This window comes from Alligator mississippiensis, chromosome 2, assembly GCF_030867095.1.
Source record: "Alligator mississippiensis isolate rAllMis1 chromosome 2, rAllMis1, whole genome shotgun sequence".
Taxonomy (NCBI): Eukaryota; Metazoa; Chordata; order Crocodylia; family Alligatoridae; genus Alligator; species Alligator mississippiensis.
Genome location: NC_081825.1, coordinates 262,769,140 through 262,796,040, shown reverse-complemented (window position 1 = coordinate 262,796,040; position 26,901 = coordinate 262,769,140). Strand labels below are relative to the sequence as shown.

Below are 26,901 nucleotides of genomic sequence, written 5' to 3'. Positions count from 1 at the left end.
AAAATCTGGAAGACCACTTCGATAAGAACACCAAGAATGAATGGGTTCACCAATGTTTTACTCCAGTGGGGAAAAAAAGCATTTCACTTTGTGTTATGCATGGCATTAATAAGCGATAGCTTGTGATGCTACTTGCATAAGAAGGATTAATGCCTTTCATATTATTCATTCCCTTCAGTGCGAGATCTTTTCATTACATGAAAAGTTTCCATGTGATTTGTTTTTTTTAAATTTTGATGTAAGCTGTTAAAATACAGAAAGAATACTGTCTGATGATTTAAAACAGAATTCAGGCCAGTTGACCAGTATTGCTTATTGTATGGCTCTGTCTAGCTTAAATCAAGAAACTATTGAAGGATTTGATTTTTTTGCACTTTAGTAATCTTGACGAGCAGCAGCAAAGGTGAGCAAGTGCTGCCCACTTTGCCCCCAGTGCTGCTAACATGCCTCTCAGTTGCATCTCATTTCAGCTCCATTGTCTACAGGCTTCCTCTTGCTTTTATTATCATAAATATTTTTTCTCCAAAATGCTGAATCATGAAAGTAAGCAGAGAGAAAAAGTTATTTTGATTAAAAAAAAAAAATCTCTTGAACTCTGTCACTGTTACTAACCCCCAAACTAATGTGTGTGAGTGTGTCTCTGAGTGTGAGATGCATCCTGTCCCTCTCCTTGTGTCTCTCACCTGGAAACTGAAACGGGGGAGCAGACTACAGCCTTTCCGTGAACCTCATTTCCATGAGCCTGGGAGACCTCCCTTGGAAAAAAAAACAACAGGTTGAGAATGAGGCCCATCATGTTTAGGGGAGTGAGTGAGACAGGTGAAAAGAGCAGCCTAGGCATGCTGTGACCAGGGGCCAGTTCAGATTTTGAACTTTGGTCTGAAGCCACCCCCTGCGTGTATATGTGTGCATGTGTGTGTGCGAACACCTGTGTGCTTGCATGTGTGCACGCGTGTGTATATGTGCGTGGATGTGTGTGTGTGTGTGTGTGTGTGTGTGTGTGTGTGTGTGTGTGTGTGTGCTTGTGCGTGCGGACCGCGGGGTGCGAGGTGTGTGAGAAGCAGGGGAGACGAGTGTGAGGAAGCCCGAAGCGCGCCGCCCTTGCCCCTGCTCCTGCCCCTGTCCCTCTGCTCCCCGCCCCCGTGCCCCTTTCCCGCGGGCTGCAGAGCCGCCGGGGGCACGCGCTGCCCCGGAGGAGGCTACAAGGCAGCGCGCCCCGTCGCCCCTTGCCCGCACGGCCCCGCCGCGGGCGCTGGTGGGGCGGTGCCGGGTGCTGAAGGGACAGCTCCCGCCCGGCCCGCGCCGCCGCCGCCGCCGCCGCCGCCTCGGGGTGCTGCAGCTAGGAGCCCGGCACAGCGCCCGGGAGGGACAGCAGCGTCTCCCGCTCGTCCAGCCTCGGCCCCGGCCCCGGCAGGCGCGGGTGCTCCAGGGTGGCGGAGGCGGAGGCAGCCGCACCAGGCAGGCGCACCCAGCCCCCTGGGTGCCTCCGGCGGGCCGCTACGGGGGGCAGCGCTGGCGGCCCCGAGCGCCACCTCGTGCCCCCGGGCCCGGCTCCTGCCTCGGTGGCTCCTCTCTCCCCCTTGTCGGGGCAGGGGCTGGGACCTGTGCACACCGCGGCTGGGCCGGCCCGGGCCGGGCTGGGCTGGGCTGCACCCCCGGTCGGGGGCGGGGGGCTGAGCCGCGCGCCAGGCCCCGGGCCTGGGACACACACACACACACACACACACACACACACACACACACACACACACGGACAGATGCACAGGGGCGGGCAGCCCCCCCCCCGCCGCCGGGCGCCCCCCCAGGGTGCGGGAGCAGCGCGGGCCGCGCGGCAATCCGGCGATCAGGGCTTTACAGGATAAATCGGAGCCCGGGTCTGATCCGAGCTGCAGTGGATTAGAGCCGACAGCTGCCCTGCCTCCGCCCCGCCCCCGCCCGCGCTCAGCCAGGCAGCCCAGAGCCTGCCCTGCCGGGAGCAGGACGCAGCCGGGCAGAGGCAGAGCCAGAGCCGGAGCCCGGCGCAGGCACCCCGGGGCCGCCCCCCTCGGAGCCCGGCGGCGGCCGAGCGGCGCCCGGGGCGAGCCTGCCGGCGGGAGCCGGGCTCCGTGCCCTCCCCGCCGGGGCTCGCTGGGGATTTGGCGGCAGAAGGGGGCGGGGGAGCGAGGCGGAGACAGGGAGAAGCGGCGAGAGCGTCTCCAGGAGCAGGCTGGGGAGCCGGGGAGGGGAAATGGAAGCAGCAAGTCTCCGGCTGAGGCAGTCACGTTTGTTTTCTTCTCGCTGTCCCCTGCAGGAATGTAAGGCGCGATGCTAGCGCTCAAGCTTCTCAATGTTGTTGCTCCAGCCTACTTCCTGTGCATCTCCTTAGTGACCTTCGTCCTCCAGCTCTTTCTCTTCGTCCCCAGCATGTTCAGAGACCCTTCCACCACCCCACTTCTCTCTCCTGCTCTGCTGCATGGGGCCCTCTTCCTCTTCCTCTCAGCTAATGCCCTGGGCAACTACATCCTTGTGATACACAACTCCCCTGAGGACCTGGCCCAGTGCCTGAACTTGGGCGGAGGAGCCGAAGTGGTGGCGGACTGGTCGGATGGAAGCAGGGCCACTGGCTCGGCCTTGCCCAGCACCCACTTCTGTAGACTGTGTGCCAGAGTCACCCAAAGGCATGACCACCACTGTTTCTTCACAGGGAACTGCATCGGGAGCAGGAATATGCGGAACTTCATCATGTTCTGCCTCTACACGTCCTTGGCTTGCCTCGACTCCCTGGTGGCTGGGGTGGCTTACATCTCTGCAGTGCTCTCTGTGTCCTTTGCAAACCCACTGGCCTTCCTGACCCTCCTGCCTCACTCCATCAGCCAGTTCTTCTCAGGTCAGTGGCCTCTCTCAGAGAGGAGGAATATTTTCTTTCTCTTCCCAATGGCACCCTTTCCTGTCCTGCACTTTCCTAACCCACTGTGCCAGGAATGTAGGGTGGGACATAGGAAGGAAGAGGGTTCCCCTACTTTGTTGAGTCTTAATGAAGGTGTTGCATTCATTTCCAGAGCTGTTTAGTGGTTTCACACAATATTATTAAAGGACTCTGCTTCTATTGAAAAGGAAGCTGAGAATCCATCCAGGTTCCAGCCACAACCCTATTCTTATGGCATTAGATTCTAAAAAAAGCCCAGACCCAGCTTGTCAGTGAGAGCACAAGGTGATGGACTTTGCCAGGAGTTTAATGAAACAAGAAAACCAGAGAGAGAGGGTTTCATTTATAAACCTAAGTAGAAAGGTGCACCGGCCTGTGCCTCGGTGGGTCTCCAGTTCTTCAGCATAGGGGATCAGTGCTTAACTCTGTAGCGTTGAGTGGAAGTGCTTGGTTTTTCCCAGGCTTCTGGACATTGCTGGTTGCTACATGAGGCTGGGAAGGAATAATTCCCCCCTCCTTTTTTCACCTTCCTCAGAAGCACTGGGTGTTGGCTGCAGACAAGACTGGGGAATTTGGGGTGTGCTGATAAACCTGCTAGGACTAAACAACTCAGAGGTTCCTGGTTAGTGAGTCTTGCCCATCTGCTCAGGAACAAACTGATTGCCACATTTGGGATCAGGAAATAATTTTACCCCATTGTCAGATTGGTGTGGACAGTGGGTGGGGGTTGCCTTCCTCTATAATGTGGGGTAAGTCCTCCCTGGATCTCCCCAGTGTATTTTAACAGACTACTTCCTTCCCTTGCAGCAGCAGGAGATGAACACTACCCTCATTCCCCTGCTGTCCTCTGTGGCAGGTTAGAGTATTCTCAGTATTTTGTGGCAATGTGCCTGTGTAACAGGATTATTTGTGTAATTTTAAGAATAGGTTAGATAAACCTAGGATAGTTTATTCAGGAATGATCCTACCTTGTGCAGGGGCCTGGACTAGAAGACTTCTTTAGGTCCCTTCTAGCCCTACTTTTCTATGATTCTAGGCTATCTCTTAAACACCTGTTCTCCCATTTGCCATTGGCCAATTCCTCCCAACCTGCTATTAGATGTGTGGCCTAGTCCACCTCTTGTCCCATTTGCCATCTTTTCCATGTGCCATCACCTAGATCCACCCTACCTACCACCTCTCTGCTTTCGGTCACCATGCACCCAGTCCCATCACACCTCTCTGGGGCAAGTCCAGTGACTACTCACATGGGAAACCAATATTAGAACATTTTTGGAGCTTCTTTTAATGCTACCTCTCAGGTAAAAACAATGAGGGGAATTAGTATGATGTGACCAACCAGCTCTCCACAGATCAGGGTTTGAAAACCAACCACCTTTCTAAGGAGAGGCAGAGACATTCTTAATGCATTGGGAACAATATCTCCCTACACCTTTCCTTTTGCCCCTCACTTGCTTTTTCTTCTACCTGCACCTCTTTTCCTGCCCCTCCTCAAATCTGATCTACTCCTTTCCTTTCTCTCCCTGATCCTTTACCCACACCTCTCTCTGCACGCTGCTCCTGTCCCTCTTCATATGACCGTGCCCCCAAACCTATGCTGTCCCCTCCATCTCTGTGAAACAAAGCCTTAAAATGAAGGGCCCCTCAAAAGCAGCAACAGAGAAAGCTTAAGGTATCATCCTGCTCCAAAGAAGAACACATAAAAATGTAATTGTCTTACCCCATAGACCTGCAACCTGTGCATTCAGGCTCAGATCTGCTCTCTTTACCATCTAGTTCTGGAATGTCATATTTTTTTACAGTTCCACTTAGTTCAGGTGAAAGGACATAGATTGTATTCTGGCTCATGCACCATCAACAGAGGTGCTGATTATGTTTTGATTGTGGAATCTTTATTGCTGGTGAGGCATTAGCCATAAGGAACCCAGCCTGATTTTCAGATTTCAGGCTGAGTTGGTAGGACTGCCATTCAAAAACAGATATTGCTTTACTTGGCAAATTAGCCAATTTGGCATGGTAATTACTGAGAGAAAATAAATATGGAGCCCTTCAGTGACATTTTTGTCACTTTTCCAAGTAGAACAATATTTTAAATAATATTGGATCAACTACTTCAGTACAAATAATACTGGACTTGTTTCTCCTCCATATCTCAACTGTGTAGCACAACAGAGTGGAAGGGAGGGATGGGGAGGAGATTACTAGGGAGCTGTTTATGACTTTTTGATATTGTGGGATGATATGCACCAACCCATGCTCAGGGGTACGTTAGAACAGCTTAGGGGGTGCTCCAACCCTCTAGGTGCTATAGTAGAGGGCTCTTGGGGGATCACAGATTATCTGAGGGTCAGTGTAGTAATGTGGAGCTCCACCCTATTCCCATATACCCTTTTAACATATCCTCTGTGTTGGGGCCAGGTATCAGGTGGAATAAGAGAAGGATATGTTAGCTTTATGTCACCTTAGTGTTTACTGTCTTGATGCTAGAGACATTCTCAGCTGGCTAGTTATGGCTAGAATCTGTGCTTTGGTATGGATTTCAGAGTGTGGTGCAATGTCTGTAATTTTAGCTTCATGATTCAGCATTTCTGGCATAAATAATGTACAGCAATAAGAGTGACATCACATCAGGTCACCTGGTGCAGAAGCAAATTTGAGTCTAAAATTTAAGTCTGGTAATGAGGGACAAATGAGCAGTGTTTTGGTAAACAAAGAATGGATTGAATCTACAGAAGGAACTAAAGACAATTGTTTATTTTAGATAACCTGAGACTAAGGCTAAGAAACCTTGTATCCATTAAGTGTGGCTCAGGGAAGCTTTCTTCTTACAAGAGGAAATAGGGGAGCTCTTTTTTATGCTTTGGTGACTCTCAGTATTATGCCCCCAAATAAAGCTTTCAGCCTTGTTGCAAAGAATCTCAGGAAAATCCTGTCTCTCCTCAGCTCCCTTTGAAACATTAGCAGTAAAAAGAAGCATCATGCATTTCCAATAAATGTTGAAAAGCCCATATTTGGATCTGAATTTCCTATTTAATATTTCAAATTAGGCCCTGGACAGATGAATATACATCCCACTGTAATTTACTCTGGTTTTGTTTGCCAGTGTAAATGACATCAGGATCGACAATGGACAGACATGCAGCTCTCCACAGAGTGGCTGCATGCAATACATGGTTCTAACTGCCTCACTGCTAGGCTTTGGGGGACCAGTAAGACTGCTTGCCTTTAACAGAAAGCTACCTGAGGGTGGACATGGGCAGACAGCACTTCAAATGGTGTAGAATTTAACCTCTGCTTCTTTCCACCAGACGGGGTGAAGTTACTCCAATTTAGGGGTTTACATAATCTGTTCACTCCTTTTTTATACCGATGTAAACATATCGTCTTTCCAGAGTCTTACTCTCTAAGAAAACTTGGTATGAGGATTCTTCCCCTTCCCTTGGGGCGTGTTCTCTCCTTTCCATATTGTACATGCTGCATACTGAGGCAAACACAATCTGACAAGAACAGAAAGGCTAGAGAAAAGAGAGCATTTTTTTGCATTTAAAAAACAAAGTGTAATAGTTTCAGTGCCTTTTTGTAGTCTTCAGGGGAGTCTCTGAAAAGCCAGATGCTGCAGTCTCTTAATAACAAGTCATCCTTTGGATGTTTCCAGCTAGCCAAGTTCCAGACTTGAAGTGAATTCAAAATGTTCTTCTGTGCCAGCCAACACTCCTAGACTACTGATTACAGAGTATCTTACTGGGGAAGCAGAGAATCACAGATTTTAAAGCTAGAAGGGGTCTAGTCATTGATCATCTAGTCTGATTCCCTGTGTAACACAGGCCACAGAATTTCACTCAGTTATGCCTATATTCAGGGACAGATCTAGGATTTTGAAAAGGGAGGTGCAGAGGATGTGCTGCATCATCAAATATAAAACAACACATTTTTTGCCAGTTAAAAAAGGAACTAGAAGCTTTACTAATATGCTACGGGCCTAGGGCTGTATTATTCAGTTTAAGATTGAAGCAAAACCAAATATAACTTCATTGGAATGAGTTAAAAACAATCTGCAGGGCTGTGAAATAGGAGCTTCATTACCAGGAGCAGCTATCAGACAGCAGAATTGTAGAACAAAGGATAACTTGATTGGTGGAACATCAAGACCATTAAAAAGAAGAGAGGTTCATTAACACCCCTGGAAAAGATCAGGTAGACTACAATGAGACAATGAAATCAATTGACTTCCTCAGCACTGCCTAGCTAGAAATGCTGCTGCCACTGCCAGACAGTGGTTTTAAATTTTGAGTGGAGCAGGAATCAAAGAGAGGTTCAAATGTACCAGTGCATTTGAATGCAGTGCATTTGCATTTGCAATGACCCACTGGACCTGTCCCTGCCTATATTAAGGCTAGTACCTGGAGAAGCCCTGAGATTCTCACTGTTTGCGCTCCTGCTGTTTCTTACGGTGACTTTTACTGAGAGGGTTGAATTAGAGTCACTTGAGCTCCCCCCCTGCACCATACCTACAATATTCACTTCAGCAGTGAAAGTTAAATTAGAGAAATCCTTTAAAAAAACTCTGAAGGAATCAGTTATGATCCATTTAATAATTGTGTAGTAAGTAATTAGTAAAAATAAAGGCAGATTCTCAGATGATACAACATGGCTTCACTCGAGTGATATCAGTGGAACTATGAGAATGTTCTGGTCATGTATAATTATGTGTAATAAATATACTCATATCTATATCTACATCTATATTATTGTTTCACAATATTTAGAAATAAGTGTCACTGATTTCACTCTTCCATAAGTGTGAATGGTCACTTAGTGGAAGGTGCTATTATATTGATACAGTATTTCCTAGAAAGATGACCAAGTTTACTTTGTACAGCAGGGCACACAAAATGTGTCCCTACATTAATATGCTGAAGCAGAGATTTTGCAAGTTGTTGTAATCTGTTTGAGAATCTCCTTGTGCATTCAGATAGGATGTGCATTTACCAGTTCCTAGGAAAAGTAGAGTTCAGCCTGCAGTGGCAGCCCACCTCCTCCCTGCGCACAGATCCAGGGGGCATGTGCCCCCTGGGGCCTCTCTTGGGGTGTGCACAGTGGCGGGAGCCCCCCACACCCCTGGACAAACCGCCTGGGCTCCGAGTATCCCAAGACCTGCCCCGGCCCTGGGGCACCATTCACCCCAGCCCTTGCCCCTCCCCCCCCTACTTCTCCATGACAGATTTACCTGCTGGGGAGGGAGGGGTGTGTGTGTGCGTGCAAGCACACACACACTCAGCCCCCCCAAATAATATTTTCTCCCTCCATTTATGGCCTCTAATATATCAGCATTTTCCTCAGCGGCATTAGTTGAACATCATGACAAAAATACTTTAATGCAATTAGAATAATTACTGCTTTTTTTTCCTTCTAACTCTCCAGATGTATAATTGCTACAGAATATAATCCAGTTGAATGTTTCTGGATGCATACTGTACTAATATACAAGGTGTGTTTAAATCTCATCTCTATTTCTTTCTTGTCTCCCTCTCCCCTGGCTCTGTATCTATAGGAGCCCTCCTTAGCTCTGAAATGTTTGTCATCCTCATGCTGTATCTCTGGCTTGGAATTGGACTGGCCTGTGCTGGCTTTTGTTGCCACCAGATGCTGTTGATCCTGAGAGGGCAAACTCGATACCAGGTGCGGAAAGGGATGGTGGTAAGAGCCCGGCCCTGGAGGAAGAACCTGCAGGAGGTCTTTGGGAAGAGATGGCTACTAGGACTTCTCATCCCTGTGCTAAATGTGGGAAATGACTGTCACAGGCAGAAAGACAAGTAACAAAATACACACACTTGCCACATGCATACACACTTCTACTTTCTCCCATGTTCTGCTGAAACACTCCAGAGTTGGACTCTTCCATCTCTCAGCATAGCAGCCTCTGTGAGAGGAAGGGAATGGCTAGCAAACTGATTAGATGTAGCGTATTACCAAGGAGATCACAAACCATGTAGATGAAGAACTGCTACAGCTTTGTAGATGTATTGCTGCACCTGTGTACTTGGCAACCATCTCTGAACTATTTGTAATATTATAGTCAGATCCTCCTATGGGCTTCTGCTTCCCTTTTTCCATCTCTCCTCATTCTTCTCCAGTCCCTTTCCCTCTACTACCCAGCCTATGCCTTCACGCACAACTTGCAGCTGGGGCCTCCTGATAGTCTATGTCATCATAAGTAGACTGTCAGTAAAATGTGTGTTCTGGTGAGGGGATTCATAGTATGGCCCTTGGAGCTTTATGCAGCTTAAAGTGACCCTGAGATAGAAACAATAGTTTAATAATAAAATGCAATGCAACCAAGTGCTCTAGGGGCAGGATATGCAAACTACTAGGAAGGTATAGAGAGCCTGTCTCCATAGCCTAGAAGGTAGGGGATAGAAAGGACTTATCCTGTCATAGTCCTTGATCTCTTCCTTCCATAACTATGTGAAGGGGTAGATGCTAATAGACTGATTATCTGACCAGTCAGGATTACTGTTCTGTTAGCTGCTTTTAAGGATGACCCTTCTTTAGCCCTTTTGCCCTGTCCTTTGCCTCATGATGACACAGTCCATAGTGTAGCAGTTATCTTGACTCAAAGGACCAGCAGAGGGATCAAATAATGGGCCTCAGACTGAATACAGCACAGATACAGGGGAAAGAGACTGTGAGTGTGAATGAAAAAATGAGAAGTATTTGAGAGTTGGGTTCTGTGTGAGTGAGAAAGAGAGGTGTATGCATATACACTGGGCTGGGAGGAGGGAGTAAGTGACCACACTCATGGTGAGAATGGGTATAACATAGCAAAAGCTGATATAACATGGTTCTTTCATATCTAGTGGTGTGAAGAGTTCACACCCTTTATGGAACACAGAAAAGTTTTCCAAACACCAGAATACTTATTATCATTTTGTATTAGCATTTAAAAAAAATAACACCCCAAATTATTACCTCATATGTTCCTGCCACATCCTCTCTATAGATAGGCTCTTTAGGACATTTTCCCTAAACTAAATATAGAAGAGTAAATTCATCATATTATAACTCCATTAAGGTTATTAATTTAATTACTGTCAGCCCAATGTGTAAATTAACTTCTAATCACAGAAGACCATCATATCACTGGTCAGACACCATACTTAATAGGTGCCTTAAAAGAGAATACCACCACATTAAAGAAATTATCTCAGTGCTTTATTCCCAAAGAGTTATAATTAAAAGTTTCTGTTATGGTCAGCTTTGCATCAGCCAATAAGGACCAGGAGTGAATCCACTGCTTCAATCAGATAAGCTGGAGGGGGTGCTGTTTAGCAACTAAAGCTATATTTCTCCCTTAAGCAGCAGGTTCAGTCCAACCCGGGGCGAGAAGCAAAATACCTGCTATCCTGTGTTTCTCACACAGCAGCGTAGAACTGTCATTCTTATCGGGTTTGGAATTATCCCTCATACAGCTTCATTTTGATCTGAATGTGTACACAAGTAATATGCTGAAAAAAATAACTAGTTGAGTAGATAGAACACACGTAAAATATATTCCTCCCATACTGAATGTGTGTTCGCATGAACACACCACTAACAACTTATGTAATATACTGTATTTTCATTTATAAGGAACAATAAAGTGTTTTGATTTTCTAAGTTATTTGCTGGAAATTGTGGTCTTTTACAGCTTTTTTGCTGTATATGTGTGCATGCATGTGTGGATATGTTTATGAAAGTTGGTTAAACACAGTGGTTAAACATGTGTGCCTGTTTAACCACCACATATGAATTGTACAAAGAAATTCAAGTTATTTCCCTGTCTTTGCCACTGATGCCACTGTGTGACTTTGATCAAGCCGTTTCTCCCTCTTCTGCAGTGTCCCCATCTGAAAATGGATCTAACAACACAGGAAGGCTGTAAGATTTTGTTTGTCAAGTGCTTTGAGATACTCAAATGAAAGGAGCTAGAGATGAGTAAAGGGTTGCTACCGTTACCATTATCATCCAGAGATAACACGTTAAAGTGAATTACTCCTTATCATACCTATACAGGAAAATGGTTCACCTTTAAGATCTCTTGCCTATATAAACACATTTATTGTTTCAGACAGTCACCCTGTCACTGGAGTGTGAGCCAACACATTGTGCCAAACACCTAGCTTTGGACTTATTCCCGGTATTATTCTCATTCCACTGACTAGCTAATCCAACTTCCTTTTCTCTTCACTGATTTTTTTTTATATTCTTAAAGGAAAGAAGCTTCCAAGATTTCAGCCAGTAGCTTCTTCCTGTCAGCACAAATTATGTTATGGAATCCTCACCTTCTGCGTTTGGCATTTGATTGGCACTGCTGGTTTGGACATATCACTGCCTGTAGACATGCTGCTTCTGACTGTCATTTCATCAGTTGTCACATGCTAAGAAGGTTGGTGTCAACTCAGAACTTAGATGTAGGATTGTCCAAGGAAAATCCAGGTATGTCACAAAAATAATGCTACTAATCAGTAAATACCACTCTTCTGTCCAGCTCAGAGTTGAATACTTAACTGAACCTAGTGCTAAAGGGAGCTACAGTGATAGAAAATCTGGACTTTTTGTAGTCATTAAAAAACCCACAAAATTTTTAGCAAGTGTTAGTTCAGGATTAACAATCAAAATCCAGTTTGAGTGATTGCATTGTGTCTGTCACAAACCCATCTGTCGCGGTATCCCTGGAGCCCCAAGTTTCTTTCTGCTGTCCTGCTGCTTGTCTGAAGGAACGGAATGAGGTTTGCCCTGGGTAACCCTTTATCCCTGCAAGCTTCAGGTCCACTGCCCTTAAATTGGAACCATAGTTACAGCAGGGGATTCTTTGTTGGCTCCAGGTGGTTTCCCCTTGGGTTGTGGAAACAGTCTAGGTCCCTCTTTGTAGAAGTTGTAAAGGGGCTAGTCTGCAATATCACTTGTCCAGAGATCATGCTTTACCACAAGCAATCAGTAAGGTAACAAATGATTTATTACATAGAAAAGAATAGCACATGAAAAGTTGACCGCATAGGTTGAAGACAGATCAAAAAGACAGTCCCACCTCTAATGTTGCTGCAACCTAGTCCTTCAGAGAGTCCTGCCAGTCTGTCCAGAGATTAGCCTTCCTGCTGATTCTGTCAGCCCTGACTGCTGAGACCTGGACTCACTTCAAGGCCTGGGATGGTGTTTGGCCAATCCAAAGGCCATGACTATCTAATAGATAGCCCCTAAATACATCCAAGTTAGCCCCTCACCCCCACCAACATTGTTCTCTTTGCTGAGAAATCTGGGAATTTTCCAGAAATTTTCTGGAATCTTTCCTTCCTAGGGCATCTGGAATTCCTCTAGTTAATTACTCACCTGTCTGAGATTGTGGGGCTATTTTTTCTTACTACAGACAGATTTTTCTCACTATAGCCCATCCCAACAATAGCGCTTTCTGTCTGTGTTTGGGAGTGGCAGTTGTTCTTGCCCTAGCAACACAATGGCTATGTCTACATGAGACACTGACTGCAAAGTCATTACTGTGCAGTTACTGCGCAGTAGTGCTGACAAACATCTTTTTTGTGACACTACTGCGCAATGGCCTAATACTACTACACAGTATTGTCACATCACAGTTGTTGCCTTGTGACACTACTGTGCAGTAGTATTGGGCTACTGTGTAGTCAGCATTTCATGTAGACATGGCATATGATACTTAGTGGTTTCACCCTCTCCTTTTTCGTTAGGTATGCATTCTTCCATTCTTTTACCATATAAACAGCTCTTAACGAGATATCTGGCTATAACCTTTGACTAAACTCTGTCCCTAAATTGTAGAGATACATCCTGGATGCATCTACACATGTGCTTTAATGTGCAATAGCCTATTTTACTGGACATTAAAGCGTCATATAAAAAACCATGCAATTACCCTAATGTGCAGTAAAATAGGCTATTGCGCATTAAGCGTCACTTAAAAACCATGCACATTCATTACTGCACATTAGAAAAAGTACCTTAATGCACATGTAGATGATCCCACAGACAATGTAACATAATCCATATAGTAAAAAGCTGACATAAATACAGCATAACATTGGCTTTTGAAAGAACCTAAGAGGAGGTTAGTCAAATTAACCTTAGGACAAATGTCTCTGTGGAAAACACCTGAAACCCCCAAATCATTCCTGCTTTTGGGGTGGGTTCATGACCGTGTGGGCATATCTACACATGACACTACATTGCCATAGCAACGCTCTACGGCGATGTAGTGTCCGTGGGCAAAAACCGTGACGCTGCTGTTATGTCAGTGTAGCAATGCGCTTCCTCAGTATAGTGTGTTGCTATGGCAACATAGCAGCTAAAAATACCCATGCGCCACTGGCAACATGCAGTATGGGCTATTACTGTGCCATCATTTAGTACTTCCAAAAGGAAGTACTAAATGATGGTGCAGTAACAGCAGCGCCATAGGGGGCACATGTAGACACGCCCTGTATCTCTAAAATACCTCCTGCAATTTAAATTGGATACATTATTCTGCCCCAAACCATCACATAGTACTATTATGTACTCAATGTACTACCCCAGAGGTGGCAGCAGTTTGGTGATAGGGACTTCTGTCCATATATCATTCATTTTGAAATGCCTCTGGGATAAAAGGTGCTGTAGAAATGTAACATTGCACAGTAACAATGTGTTTTGGCTTATTTCTCTCTCTCATTGCTTCCTCTCAGTCTGTTGACTTATGTCCAAGGTGTAAGGGTGGTGGGTCCCTGAGGAACAGTAGTTGTCAGAACTCCTTACTTATCCAACTTCTTTGACATCTTGTCTCTGTAGCACCTTAGGGTCCAGTCATAGAAATCCCTGAGAAAAGAGCATCAGGGTCTAACCACTTCAAACAGAACCACTGCTCTGAGCTAAAAACTGGCAAATGAGGTCTGAGCCCAACAGCAATATGGTTGCTTGTCACAAATTCTCAGCAGAATCTGTTTGATGGCTCAGTTGTGTGCTGAGAATGGTGCAGAAATGGAGGGGAACAAGCCGGTATTATATGCTGGCATCTGAATCCAGTCACCTATGTTTTGTTGACTGGTACAGGGTGAGGGAAGTGAGTACCAGTGACCTGTCTCCTCTTTTTCCTTTGCTGCTTCTCTGTTGCTTGGGAACCTGAACAGGTCCTAGCCCTTAAAACAGATCAGCATGTTCAATTTTGAAGTGACTATGTCAGAACCAGTGATTTTTCTAAAGTTTGAAAAAGTCTTCAGTGACAGTACAGACCAAAATAAAATAAGAGCTGGCAGTACAACAACACTCCCAAAGATGCCAAGCTAAGATTATTCTTAATCTATGTCATAAGGACTACATGTAAATCAAAGGTGGAAATTGGATTCCTTTACATAGCACTTTTGCGGACGTGCTTGTTTTCTTGTTTGCAGTTCTGGGGCCCCTGATTTAGAAAGGATATATATAGATTTAAAAATAAAGATGGACAGCCAAAATATTGGCAAAGCTCAGAGGAGGAGACATATGAGAACAGACTGAGGGAAGTAAAATTTGTCCTACCTGGAAAACAGAAGACTCAACAGGAATGATCACAGCCTATAAATAATTTCAAAGTGACAATATAAATGGATGAAGAGAATTATTCACATGCTTACACAATGGTAGGACAAGGAGGGACAGCCCTGAGGCTAGAGAAAGTACAGTTTAAGCTAGGGATGGGAAAGGGAATGTGTCTTCACAGCAAGAGCAACCAGAGTGGAGGGCCAGGGGGGTGAGGCCCTGTCACTGCTGAGATCTGCAAACAGATGAGAAAAGATGTTAGCAGAGATAATGCAGCAAGAGATCTGGCAGAATGCAAGAGGTGGGACTGGATGACTCAAGTTGTCTCTCTTGGCTCTTGTACTGCTGTCTAAAGTAAAACGTGAAAAGCCCTGAAATGGCTCGGTGGGGAAGATCCCTATTATTTGCTTCCTGAAAAAACCAAACCAAACCAAACCAAACCAAACCAAACCAAACCAAACCAAACCGCAGCAGAGCACTTTTTCCCACTTGAACAACAAATATAACTATAGGCAGGAGTTTGGAGCTGAAGGTCACATAGGACAAACGCCAAAAGTAGCACTGGCAGCATCTGGCAGTGAGATATTTAAGGAATAATCTTAACTATCATTGTGTAGTGTGCTCTAAAAATATTTCATTCTTTTATTTTATTTTTAATAATTAGTTTGAGGTTAAATCAAAAGCACCCACACAGACTCTGGGTGCCCTGCCAGTTATCTCAGGTTACAAAAATACAATGCATTACAGTTAGTTCATACACACTGCCAAGAAGCCAGTCATCCCACCGATGTACCCTGGCCTATACCTCAGTCTCCTTACCTTTCTAAAAATGCCCAGAGAGTGGCCATGTGACATGTCTTCAAAGTTAGCAAATCTAGGTTAATCCCCTAGGGTTCTACTGAAGACATCCTACCAACAGTCTTTAAGAGACAGCAAAGGGTCAGATCACCCTTTCTACTGCCTGAATATATGTCAATCCATTGTGGATAGTCATGCAGGGAGGCCATGTAGTGCTTTATAGGTCAAATCCAGCATCTTCCAATTTCTCTGAAAGTTTATCAGAAAACAGTGAGATCCCAGGACATAAGTACCACGTGCTGTTTCAAGGGTATCCCAGGTACCAAGGCAGGTAGACAGACATCTTTTGCGCTAGTTCCTACTTTGAAATGAAGCCATATGTAGAGCACTTTTCAATACTGCCACCTTGAAGTGACAAAGATGTGGATGTTGGAAGCAAGATCTGCATCTGAAAGAGAAGATTGGATCTGCCTTATCAAGTGAAGATAGAAAAATGCATTTTTTGACCATTGGTGCCATTTGAGATTCTCAACTTCACTCTAAATTGTGCCCACACCTCTTTGTCAACTTGGGTCACCATTGGAACTGATTACCCTCAGTCTTAAAGCAAATATAATCTCTGATGTCCCTTCCTGTTGTTTTCCCCAGTCCATCTCCATAAACCCTGTCTTCTTGCCTTGACTGAGTTTCATCTGATTCTGCTGCAAGCCCCATGTTCCATTATATAAAAAATGGGTGGCAAATCTGATATGTCAGTCAGGACACCTAATTGCTTGCAATTGCTGGGAAGAAATTGGCCAAGGCAACACAGAGAGTCACTGCTCAAGGTCTGTATCTGGACGTTCAAGGCTTATGGAGATTCAAAGCAACTAGATGCTATGCCAAGCTGTTTTATCACAACCTTCTAAATAACCTTACTTAAAGGGAAAGTGTGACATGGGATGTTAGCTAGCTTGCTAGAAGGTCAATGCTAAAAGATGGTTTCTTGAGCAATAGATACATACAGGTCCCCTTCAAAGCCTGCAGTACCTGGGCACCCCACTAAGTACATTAACAATCACTATTGACAATCGCTAGTAACAATAAGCCCAGTACTTCCTACTGGGCATCACCAGCCAGGAAAACCATGGATCCAACCTACAAGCTGTGAGCTGACATTCTCCCAACATCTCCACCATCCTATTGAATAACACTGGATGAAATTCAACCAAAGATCTTTTATTTGTCCTCTCAGTAGCATGCTTTGGTACCATGGATGGAGATGGTTCAGCCAGAATTGAATGACTTTTTCCCACAAAATACTGAGAAGCATCCTTACAGTAGAAAGGATCTGAATGAGCTATGAAAGTGAGACAGCTCTAATTAATCATGCTGTGAATGGCTCCAAACACATCTGCTGACTGAGATTTTGGGGCTGTTATAGGGTAGACAAGGAATTTCTTTTCTGTCTCCTGACTACATCACAGCAAACAATTACAAAAATTCTTTTTGACACAGCCTATCAGTTTCAGCCCCAGATTCCCAACCACTACCAATGTTCTAGTTATTACTTAATCTACACTACTAATTTACCACAGGTCAACTAAAAAAAAGAAGCTGACCTGCAAATACAGGGTCATTAAAAGTGCCACTTTTACCAGGAAAAGTGGGTTTGTTAATAGAATCACAGAATCATAGAAGTAGGGTCGGAGGTGACCTGAGCAGATCATCTAGTCTGACCCCCTGCCCTGGGCAGGAATGAATACTGGGCTCGTATGACCCCTACTAAGTTTAAGCTCAAATGACCCCAGGTGGGTAGTTATCAAGCCTCCTTTTAAAGACCCCTAAGGTCGGAGCCAGCACCACTTCCCTTAAAAGCTGGTTCCAGATCCTGGCCGCCCTGACTGAAGTAGTGCCTCCTGATGTCTAGCCTGAACCTACTCTCAATCAACTTGTGGCCATTATTTCTTGTTACTCTGGGAGGTGCTTGGGGGAACAGGGTCTCACCCAATCCCCTCTGGTCCCCCCGGTAAGTTTATAGATGGCCACTATATCCGCTCTCAGCCTTCTCCTGTGAAGGCTGAACAGGTTCAGGTCCCATAGCCTCTCCTCGTAGGGCCTGCCCTGCTGACCCCTGATCATGTGAGTGGCCCTCCTCTGGACCCTCCCTATGCTGGCCACATCCCTCCTGAAGCACAGCACCCAGAACTGGACACAGTGCACCAACTGTGGCCTGACCAGTGTCACATAGAGGGGGAGGATCACCTCCTTGGACTTGCTCATGATGCATCTGTAGATGCGTGACAAGGTGTGGTTAGCCTTGCTGACCGCGTCCTCACATTGGCGGCCCATGTTCATTTTGGAATCGATAATGACTCCAAGATCTCTTTCTGCCACTGTGCGTTCAAGAAGGGAGTTCCCCAGCCTATAGGTATGCTGCTGGTTCATCCTGCCCAAGTGCAGTACCCTGCACTTGTCAGTATTGAATCCTATCCTATTCACATTTGCCCACCCCTGTAACCTGTCCAGGTCCAGCTGTATCCTGTCCTTCCCTTCTAGCGTGCCCACCTCGCCCCAAGTCTTGGTGTCGTCAGCAAATTTGAACAGGGTGCTATTCACTCCCTCGTCCAAGTCGCTGATAAAGAAATTGAACAGTACAGGCCTGAGGACCGAGCTCTGGGGGACTCCACTGCCCACCTCCCTCCAGGTCAAATATGACCCATTCACCACCACGCTCTGGGTGCGGCCCCCTAGCCAACTTGCCAGCTGTCAGAATCTTCTGGGAAAGAGGCGTTCAAGGAGGAAGCTCATCAAGTGTGCTTGTGAGGAAAAAAATCAGAGAAATGGGAAACCTGCAGAACGGTGCCAAGATAAGTGTACATATGAAAGGGTGAAAGTAGACCAATTAAATATCAACATCCAGTGAAAGATGGCAGTATTTGGCACTACACATGAAAATGAATAACAATGTCCTGGAACAGGAAATGCTAATGTCTCTCTGTACCACTGAATGATGTAACCATACCTGGGGAATTACATATTCAGCTCCACATATCTCTGACAAGCTGAAAGGAGTTCAGAGAAGAGCAATAAATGATTAAGAAGATAAGGAACTGATTTACAAAGAGAAAAATCATAACATTTTATCTGTGTAACTTGGAAAAGTTACAGCTACAGAAGTTATGGGGAGGACTGATAAATATGAGTATTTGAAAGGGAGGAGGACTGGACTGGATAAATAGGCATAACTAGAAATGATGGGATTGATTTAAGAAAATGAAACATGGATTCCATTTTTGGAAATCCTTCCAGACTGTAAGTTTGTTAGACAGTGGTATAATCTTTTCGCAAAGGCTTCAACATTAGGGAATTTCAAAACAGAACTGGGTAAAACTGTTAAGGTAAACAATCCTCCACTGGTGAGAGGGTGGGATAAAAGTGCTTAGATAAGCCTTCATATATCTTTTCTCTCTCCAATGTCTATAAAGACACAAAAATATTTGTGCTAGTGTGAGATGTCATATGTGTACCACAGACTTGAACTGTGAAAACCAAATGCTTAAGGCTCTGAACTGTGGGGTTTTTTGGTTTATTTTATACATCATAACTACATTGTGTTCTGACTTACACCTTGTGCCATCCCAGCTGACCTGGTACAGAATGGGGCCAAACGATCAGTTAATAAATTGAATAAGGTATCAAAAGTAAGTAGTTTGGGGGAAAAAATCCCACATATGCACAATTATTTGGGCAAATAACATATAGAGAAAATTGGCTAAATCAAAGGAATCATGAGACCTAAATAGAGTTTTCTGGTCTTTTCCTGTCCTAATCCTTCCTGTAACATTATTTATAATAGTTTCCCTTTGTGAATATAGATAATTAGTACATATTGGAAAACCAGGAAATTTAGACATCATATATCTCTAAACCAGTTTTCAGTTCAGCAATGACTTGTGACAATAATTCTCAGTGGACGTGTCTACACGAGACACTACAGCACAATAGCAATGAGCTAGCTCACTGCTACAGCTTGCTGCTGTGGCTCACTGCTACAGCACCATAGTGTTGCTGGGTACGAACTGTGGCAGTGACGCTACTGGGCAGTAGTAGCAAGCTACTGCGCAGTAGCTCATTGTTACTGCTAAGTAGCGTCTACAAATAACTGTGCAGTGACAGGACTGCGAAGTAATGCCAGTTACTATGCAGTCTTATACTACTTGGTTAAGCAAGTACTAAATGATTGTGCAGTAACAACTGTGCAGTTCACTACACATGTCAGTATAGCCAGAGGGGCATATCCAAATTGCCTCTGTTAATCTTACTCTTTTTTGTCCTTTCAGCACGACGTAGGTAGAATGGCCAGAGAAAGCAATGGCTTCATGTAAGCTAGAATAGAAAAAATGTTGTCTATTTAATTTACTTTCTTTCCTCTAAAATGAACCCTTAAGAAGGCTTCATTTTTAGAGATGCCGAACACTCAGAACTCCACCAGAAGTCAGTTAAGTCACAGAGCCAATTCAGATCCTCAGAGCTGGATGGAATAAGAGAGTTGACTTCAGACCAAATTCCAGTTCTGAAATGGTTTTTAAGATGTTGGACCTAAACAGAGTTTTCTGATTGTCTCAGACCATGCTGTTTTGCTCCGGGTGATACACCTGTGATACTCAGGAAATGACAGGAAAAACATTGTGAAAATGTTGAATGGTCAGTATTTCACAATAGCTGTAAATGCCTCCTAGTATTTTGTAGAGATTAAGAAGAGCCTGGTGGTGTACATTTGAGCTACATATACATATTTCAGTGAGTGAAATTAAATACCACTGGCAGTAAAATGCAGCACCATGTAGAGAATGAAGTGAAATGCAGAGTTGAACTGCAACCTTACTCTACCTCATAGTCTAAGGCACAGAGGAAACAAACATCTGTGAAATGTCATGCTGCTGATCATCTAAATACAATCCCTGAACATAGACAGTCTAAGTCACCCATCACATCCCCTCATTCAAGAATATGGCTTTGCAATTTGAGGAGGCCACAAGGATTATATAGTGAAGTCCCATAACTTTTCACTTGGGTCAGTGGTGCCCAACCTTCTGGCCCTGTGGCCTGGATGAGTAACACAGGGTCAATCCATGGTCCAGATCCCATGAGCAGGATCAGTTCATGGGCCAGATTCAAAATGGGATTGGTATGTGGGGTCAGTCCAGAGGTGTGATCCAGTGCACTGGCACAGACCTACATGGTAGATGGCCCAACTCTGTGCACCAGCACAATCCAACACATGGGGCCATGCCATCTGGTCCACAGGGCTCCCTACAGTTCCAGAAATTTGGCACCAGGAGGAAATGGCAGTTTTAACTGCTGCAGCTTCCAGAGCCACTTCCAGAACTGTGGCAAATAATGCTGCTACCTCTCCCACAGTGCCAAATTTGTAGATGCATGGGGGGAACCCTGTGGGGTGGATGACAGGTCCCTGTGGGCTGGATTAGGCCTACAGACTGGAGCTTGCTACCATGCAGTAACGGTGCCGGTCACTAACCATGATGTGATGCTACTGTACAGTAGTAACAAGCTACTGCTCAGTAGTTTGTTGCTGCTGCGCAGTAGCATCGGGAAAAAACCATGTCGTGATGGTGCTGTGTAGTAATGCCAGTAGTACTTATGCAAGTACGAAATGACTGCACAGTAACAACTGCACAGTCTGCCATAGATGTAGATGTGGCCAATGGGTGTGTCTATATGAAATTCTTTACTGCGCAGAAGCATAGTTTGCTATGAAGTAAATGTGTGCATCTACATGTGCACATGCTTACTGCGCAGCAAACCTCACTAATCGCAAGCAAATTTGCTACCTGAAAATGCAAGTAGCAAATTTACTTGCAATTATTTACTGCACAGTAGTGCTCATGTAGACATTTGACTAGAAGCAAATCTGCTCCTGGTCAGCTGGCCACCAGGGAGCGGGAGATTGCTCCCTGCCCCTGGGAGCTGCCTGCTGCCAGGGTGGGCTCCACCATCGAAGCCTGGGTGGGGACTATGTCCCCCTGCCACAGCAGCAGGGAGCTCCAAGCCTCCAGCTCTGAGATCACAGTCTGGGAGTGGGGGCTGAGAGATCCTTATCTTCCAGACCCAGATCCACAACTACAGGGCCAGGGCTAGGAGCTCTCTGCTGGCAGGGGCTGGGAGCCTGTTCCCTACCAAGCTCCATGATCGTGGAGCTAGGTGGGGAACTGGTTGGGGAGCCTGTTCCCTACCCAGCTCCATGATTGTGAAGCTGAGAGGAGAACAGGCTCTCTAGCCCCCGCCCCATGATCGTGGAGCCGGGGCAAGGAACTGTTCCAGTCAGGTGATCAAGGCACGGGGCTTGGAAAGAGCTAGGGATGGTGTAGGTTCCAGCCCTCTGCCCCAATCTGCTGGTGGGGCAGCTAACTTGAGGAGCCCCTCATTAACTGGGCACAGGCAAAGAAGAGTTTTATGAGCTCAATTATCATTTCATGTGGGGCAAAAAGAGATACCATTTTTGCTCATTTGATAGAATTTCCTTACTGAAATTCCAGAGGAAACATAATTGAAGTGCACTTTATATTTCTATCAAAGTCTAAGCATAAGGGTTATGCTGGTATCAAGGGGATAGGAGATCATATAAATTCTTACTGCCTATAGTGCAAGGGCGAGTAGCAGTGTTAGTCTGAAGAGGAGGAGGGTTCCTAAAAGCTTTCAGGGCTACATCACAGGAGAGTAACCTTTACAGTTAAGAAGCTATATAGTCATGCTCTTTACACATACAGTTAACATAAGGTGGAATTTTCGAAGGTGTCTACTTGAGCACAAATTGTGGAACTTGTAGTTCTGGGGGTATAGCCACAGTGCACAGAACAGGGTTATGCAAATAACTGAGCCAGCTCCCAAAAGTGGAAGCAGCATGGTCTTATTAATGTGGCACATTGCCCAGTTAAAAAATGTATATTAGCCTGAGCAGAGTGCTGAACCAAAACAGCCATACTGATTAGAGTATCAGAGTTAACTCCTTAAGAGCTGCATTGTGCAATGTAGACATACCCTAAGGCCATAGACATAGGGAGGCAAAGCTGCAAACATAAATTTGGACACCACACTGCAGCAGCTATACCCAAATGAGCAGGATCTGTATTTGAGAGCATAAGAAACAACCAGTCTGTGCACTGAAAGTCAACTGTTTGAAAAAGTGAGAATACTGTCCTGATCCAGCCAGGGGTAAAGCTGCCACTGTTGGGGCAGAGCCAGGAGTGGATCTGGGGCAGTGCAGTGGCATGGACACCTCCCCCCCTTCCCCCCCCCAGCCTTTCTGTCAATTGGGGTTTGGGAGGAGCACCCAGTAACTAGACTTAAGTCCCCAAAGCAAAAAACAATCCCGCCTTCCTGTCCCTACTGTTCTCAGCAGCATGCCTTCCCCGCCCTCCTTTATTCTCCCTCCCCTTACCCAGTGTTGCTCCTTGTCTCTGGCTGTCCTGGGGTCAGTGTCTGGGAAGAGGGGTGTGAACTGCAGAGCCACTCTTGCCTGCTCCACCCACGTTCTATATGGAACAAGGCTCAGCCACGGACAGCAGCAGGCAGGTCCTTGCCCTCTACCTGGTTTTCCAGGTGTTCCCTACCAGCCCAGGAAGAGGGAAGGGAACCTGCCTGCTGTTGCAGATGTCTCCAGCCAAGCCTGGCTCCACACACAGCCCAGCTGCAGCAGGGCAAGAGTGGCTCCTGAGTCCCCCACATCAGTTGGGGACAGTGACAGCAACAGGTGGAGGAGGGTAGGGGAAGGGAGGGAATATGCAGTTGAGCACACAGAGGAAGTGGGGGTGGAGGGAGGATTTTTACCTGCTTGAGAGACTTTAAAAAGTTTGGTGCTCCTCTGGTGCAGTCTGCCTGTCCTAATGTGTGTGTGCAGGGAGGGCCAGGGGGAAAGCAGGGGTGTACTCACCCTTGGTCATTGCTCCCACACCCCATTTCTGAAAGTCTGGGTTTGTCCATAGGTAGAGCTAACCTGCTTCTAAGGCTGTGCCACATATTCAGTGTTTTTATATCAGGACTGCTTGACTTGCTGCTGGTTAACCTGTTCATGTGTCCATTGCTCATGTCTTGTAGGCATTTCTGAAAATTCCAGTCAGTAAATATAGTCACACAAACCACACTGCTAGCTCAGGAGATGCAAGTATTTGCACTACCTGGAAATCACATTACATTAAAAAAAATATTCCTGTTTCCCATTTTAGGCTCTGACAAATTCTTGTGTTTCTCCAGCAGAATTTCATAAAATACATACATATATATAGATAAGCAAGATTGAAGACCACAGATGGAGAAATCTTTTGCACGCATTAATGAAGCAAGGTTCAGTCCTGCAGGATGCAAAGGATTAGCTCAATCCAAGGAAATATTTCAACATATGGTTCATTGCGAGCATGTGAATACATGTGTACAGTTGAACTATTCACATGTTTAATTTTAAGCCTGTGCTTATGTGTGTTGTTTGATCAGGGTACAGTATTCAATGTCTTGCAAGACCAACCTCAAGATGCTGTTTTAAAAGTAATTATTTTGTCACTACCTTCAGATATATGACACTGCAGGTGTCTCAAGACTTTTAATATTCCAGTTTCATAAGTCATGTTCTTACAGTGTCATGAAAAGGTTCATAGTTGAAGAGGGGCAAGGAAGTATGAAATAATGTGTATGTGAGAAGGTCTGTCTACATGATGGAAATTCTTTGAATTTTGCCAATATGGTTGGCACACTTTTCACTCCATGAGTGTTAGCAATGGTGGAATAGAGAAAGGTAGTTAACTGTATTAGTCTAAAATCAGGCAGAAGGCAAGGCAAGGTGGTACCTTGGAGAATAATTTGTTCAGAAAGGCATAAGCTGACAAAATAGGCTGTAGCCTATTCAAGCTTATGTCTTTTTGAATGATTTAGACGTAATGGTGGAAAATATAGAAAATTTCCCAAGTGTAAGTTGGGTTGCTGAATTTGCAGTCACTTAAGTAAAGTGTTTTTTTTCCTCTTTTGGTTTGAAAAACAATAATTAATTAATTTCCTTGTTGGGTCACAGTGTTATAGAGGCAACTTACACAATGAACAGGCAGTTGATTTTGTTTCATTTAGATGACAGAAAAATTACAAATACTATGAAGATGTGCAGATATTTATGAAAATCCAATATCAGAGCTATAACAGCACAGCCATGACATGGAATAAAAACTTGGCAGTTTTTATCTGAGAAGCTCAAAGTGCTTAGCAATACTTTATATTTTACACTGCAGAGGGGTGAAGTAACTTGTCTGACACAGAGATAAACAGAACTCAGTCTTCTTCAATACCAGCCACATGTAATAATGTGAATTACTATGATTAGCAGCAGCATGCTGATACCAAGGGCCTTTTTAAACTGGGCTGTACATCAGTATAAAACAATAAATTTCAGACCTGAACATATACTCAGAGAAAGGCAAACACCCTCAACATATTGATTTTATATATATTTTTAATATTCAAAGGAGCCTTTATTAATATTTTTAAATATAGGTATTAAAATTTGATCTATTTCCTCAATATAGAAACAAAGATATACATTGGGGAGTAGTTGTTTTAAAGTCTGCTTGCATGCATCTATGTGAGCAAATCTCTCATATAATTACTATTCTAACCCTGCTGGGTGCTCAGTATTCTGCTCCTCTCTGCCTTCTTCAGTTTTTTTTCCCTCCTCCTTTGCTAACAGCTGCCACCCACTCACAGTATTAACTTCATGGGATTTTCTTCATTTTTTTCCCACTTTCATCCTCTCAAATTGCTGAGATTTTAGGCATCAGCCATATGGCCACTAGCTCCTCTCTCAAAGTTCTTCTATTTTATCTTCTATCTAATGTGATTGTTTGGAATGTGAGAAAGGGATGCAAAATTACAGGTGCACTGAGAGCAGCATGGGTTTTTAAAAAACAAACACATTAAATCTACCATTCTAAGAAAATGCTGTATATCAATAGCAATTACTGAAACAAGGCTGCAAATAGATATTATTACACCTCACCAGATCAAATATAGACCAAGATCTTGGAAGAGATTAGAGACAAAAACAAATCTTGAAAACAAAAACATGTGTTAGACATCTAGAAGTTCACATATTACAACCTGTTGGACAAGAGGTCTGAACATAATTGGCTATTTCACTTGAATACAGTTTGAGTGATCACATTAAAGCAATTCTGGTTTGGAACCTAGATACCATAGAAATGGGTGAGTTAAAAATTAGACAGACTTGTTTAGTTACATTGGGCATCATTCCAGTTGGAAACTCTCAGACAAATAGGTGCTGTTTCTATGACACCCATGTTTTATAAAGACAGGAACCCAAAATGACTGCAATAGTCCATTCGTTGAAAAATCATGGACCAAAGAATGATTATCGCATCAGAGCCAAGCTATGGTGGTAATGTACATTTAAGCCCTTCCAAAGTTAAGGCATTTGGAGAACAATGAGTCGTTTTGCCTCATTCCCCATATTGACATCAGATCCAAGCAGTTGTGGGAGATTAAAAAAGAAAGAAAGGAAACAGAACCCTTGCAGAGCTTCTGGCTGTTCACTTTGATGTTATCCCAGCAGACTAACTGCTGGTTCAGTTAGACTTAGTAATTACACAGGTACTTGCATAATGTCCTTATCCATGGATAAAGACTTTTGATGTAGACTGAAGCAGAAAACACTGAATTTTTTGTGGGGAGGATTGGGGAGTAGGAGGAGAAAATCTGGATCTTTATAAGAGTTCATCTGCTTCTGGTGCTGGCTTCCACACACACACACACTAGCCTATTTGTGAAATTGTAGTCACCTCTGTGTTGGCTGACTGTGATGGCTTGGATGGGTACTAAGCAAGGAGACAGAATTTAAAAAACCCCCTCTTTTTATGAAGACATCTGTAGGAACATAGGGAAGAGGAAATATAAACTAAAGATCATCTCTGACAAAACGTTTTTCACAATGATTTTCCATTAGGTATCAGCATCTCTCTCAAATCTAAATTTCTCTTTCCCTGCTCACTCCTTTCCTCAGAAGTTACAATCTCTCAGTTCCTAGGAGTGGAAAAATAAAATGACTGACTGTGGAATAATAGGGAAACAATGCAGTGTTCTCTTTTTCCGTTCTTCCATTGCACCAAGTCAGTCTGAGGGGGGAAAAATGAACAAGGCAAGAATTTGAACAGGCAGGAATTCCTACCTTTGTATTCTAGCATTCTAGGGAAGAAGGGACCTTTGGCCTGGTTGCCCTTGATTACCATCCAGAAGCTGCAGCTGGGGCAGAAATGCAGTGGCCTGCCTTCTGGCAGAATGGGTTGCCAGAAGCATGTAACTCCAGTCCTTCAGAGTCTGTACCAGCTTCCAGTAGGTTTCTGGATGAAATTCAAGCTGCTAGTTTTGACTATAAGGACCTAAACAGTCTCGACCCCATGTTCATAAGGGACTTCATTCTCCTTTATGTCCCATCACGATCTTAAACTCAGGCAAGAGTTACCTCCTGCAGGCACCATCTGTGTGCCAAGCCTGCTTGGCAAAAACATGTAGGAGGTTGTTCTTAGCAGTCACCCCTCAGCTCTGGAGCTCCCTCCCACTCAAGGCCTGCCACATCCTAAGCCTAGAAA

At 44.7% G+C, this 26,901-nt stretch overlaps 1 protein-coding gene across 1 annotated transcript; it reads left to right on the top strand.

The window, feature by feature from the left end:
* Positions 1-2,168: 2,168 nt before the first annotated feature.
* On the top strand, positions 2,169-10,561 carry ZDHHC22 (zinc finger DHHC-type palmitoyltransferase 22). Its single transcript, XM_006274756.3, has 2 exons — positions 2,169-2,866; positions 8,457-10,561. Exons 1-2 carry the CDS (start codon positions 2,305-2,307, stop codon positions 8,720-8,722), a joined length of 828 nt encoding a protein of 275 aa, XP_006274818.1. The 5' UTR covers positions 2,169-2,304; the 3' UTR covers positions 8,723-10,561.
* Positions 10,562-26,901: the final 16,340 nt, after the last annotated feature.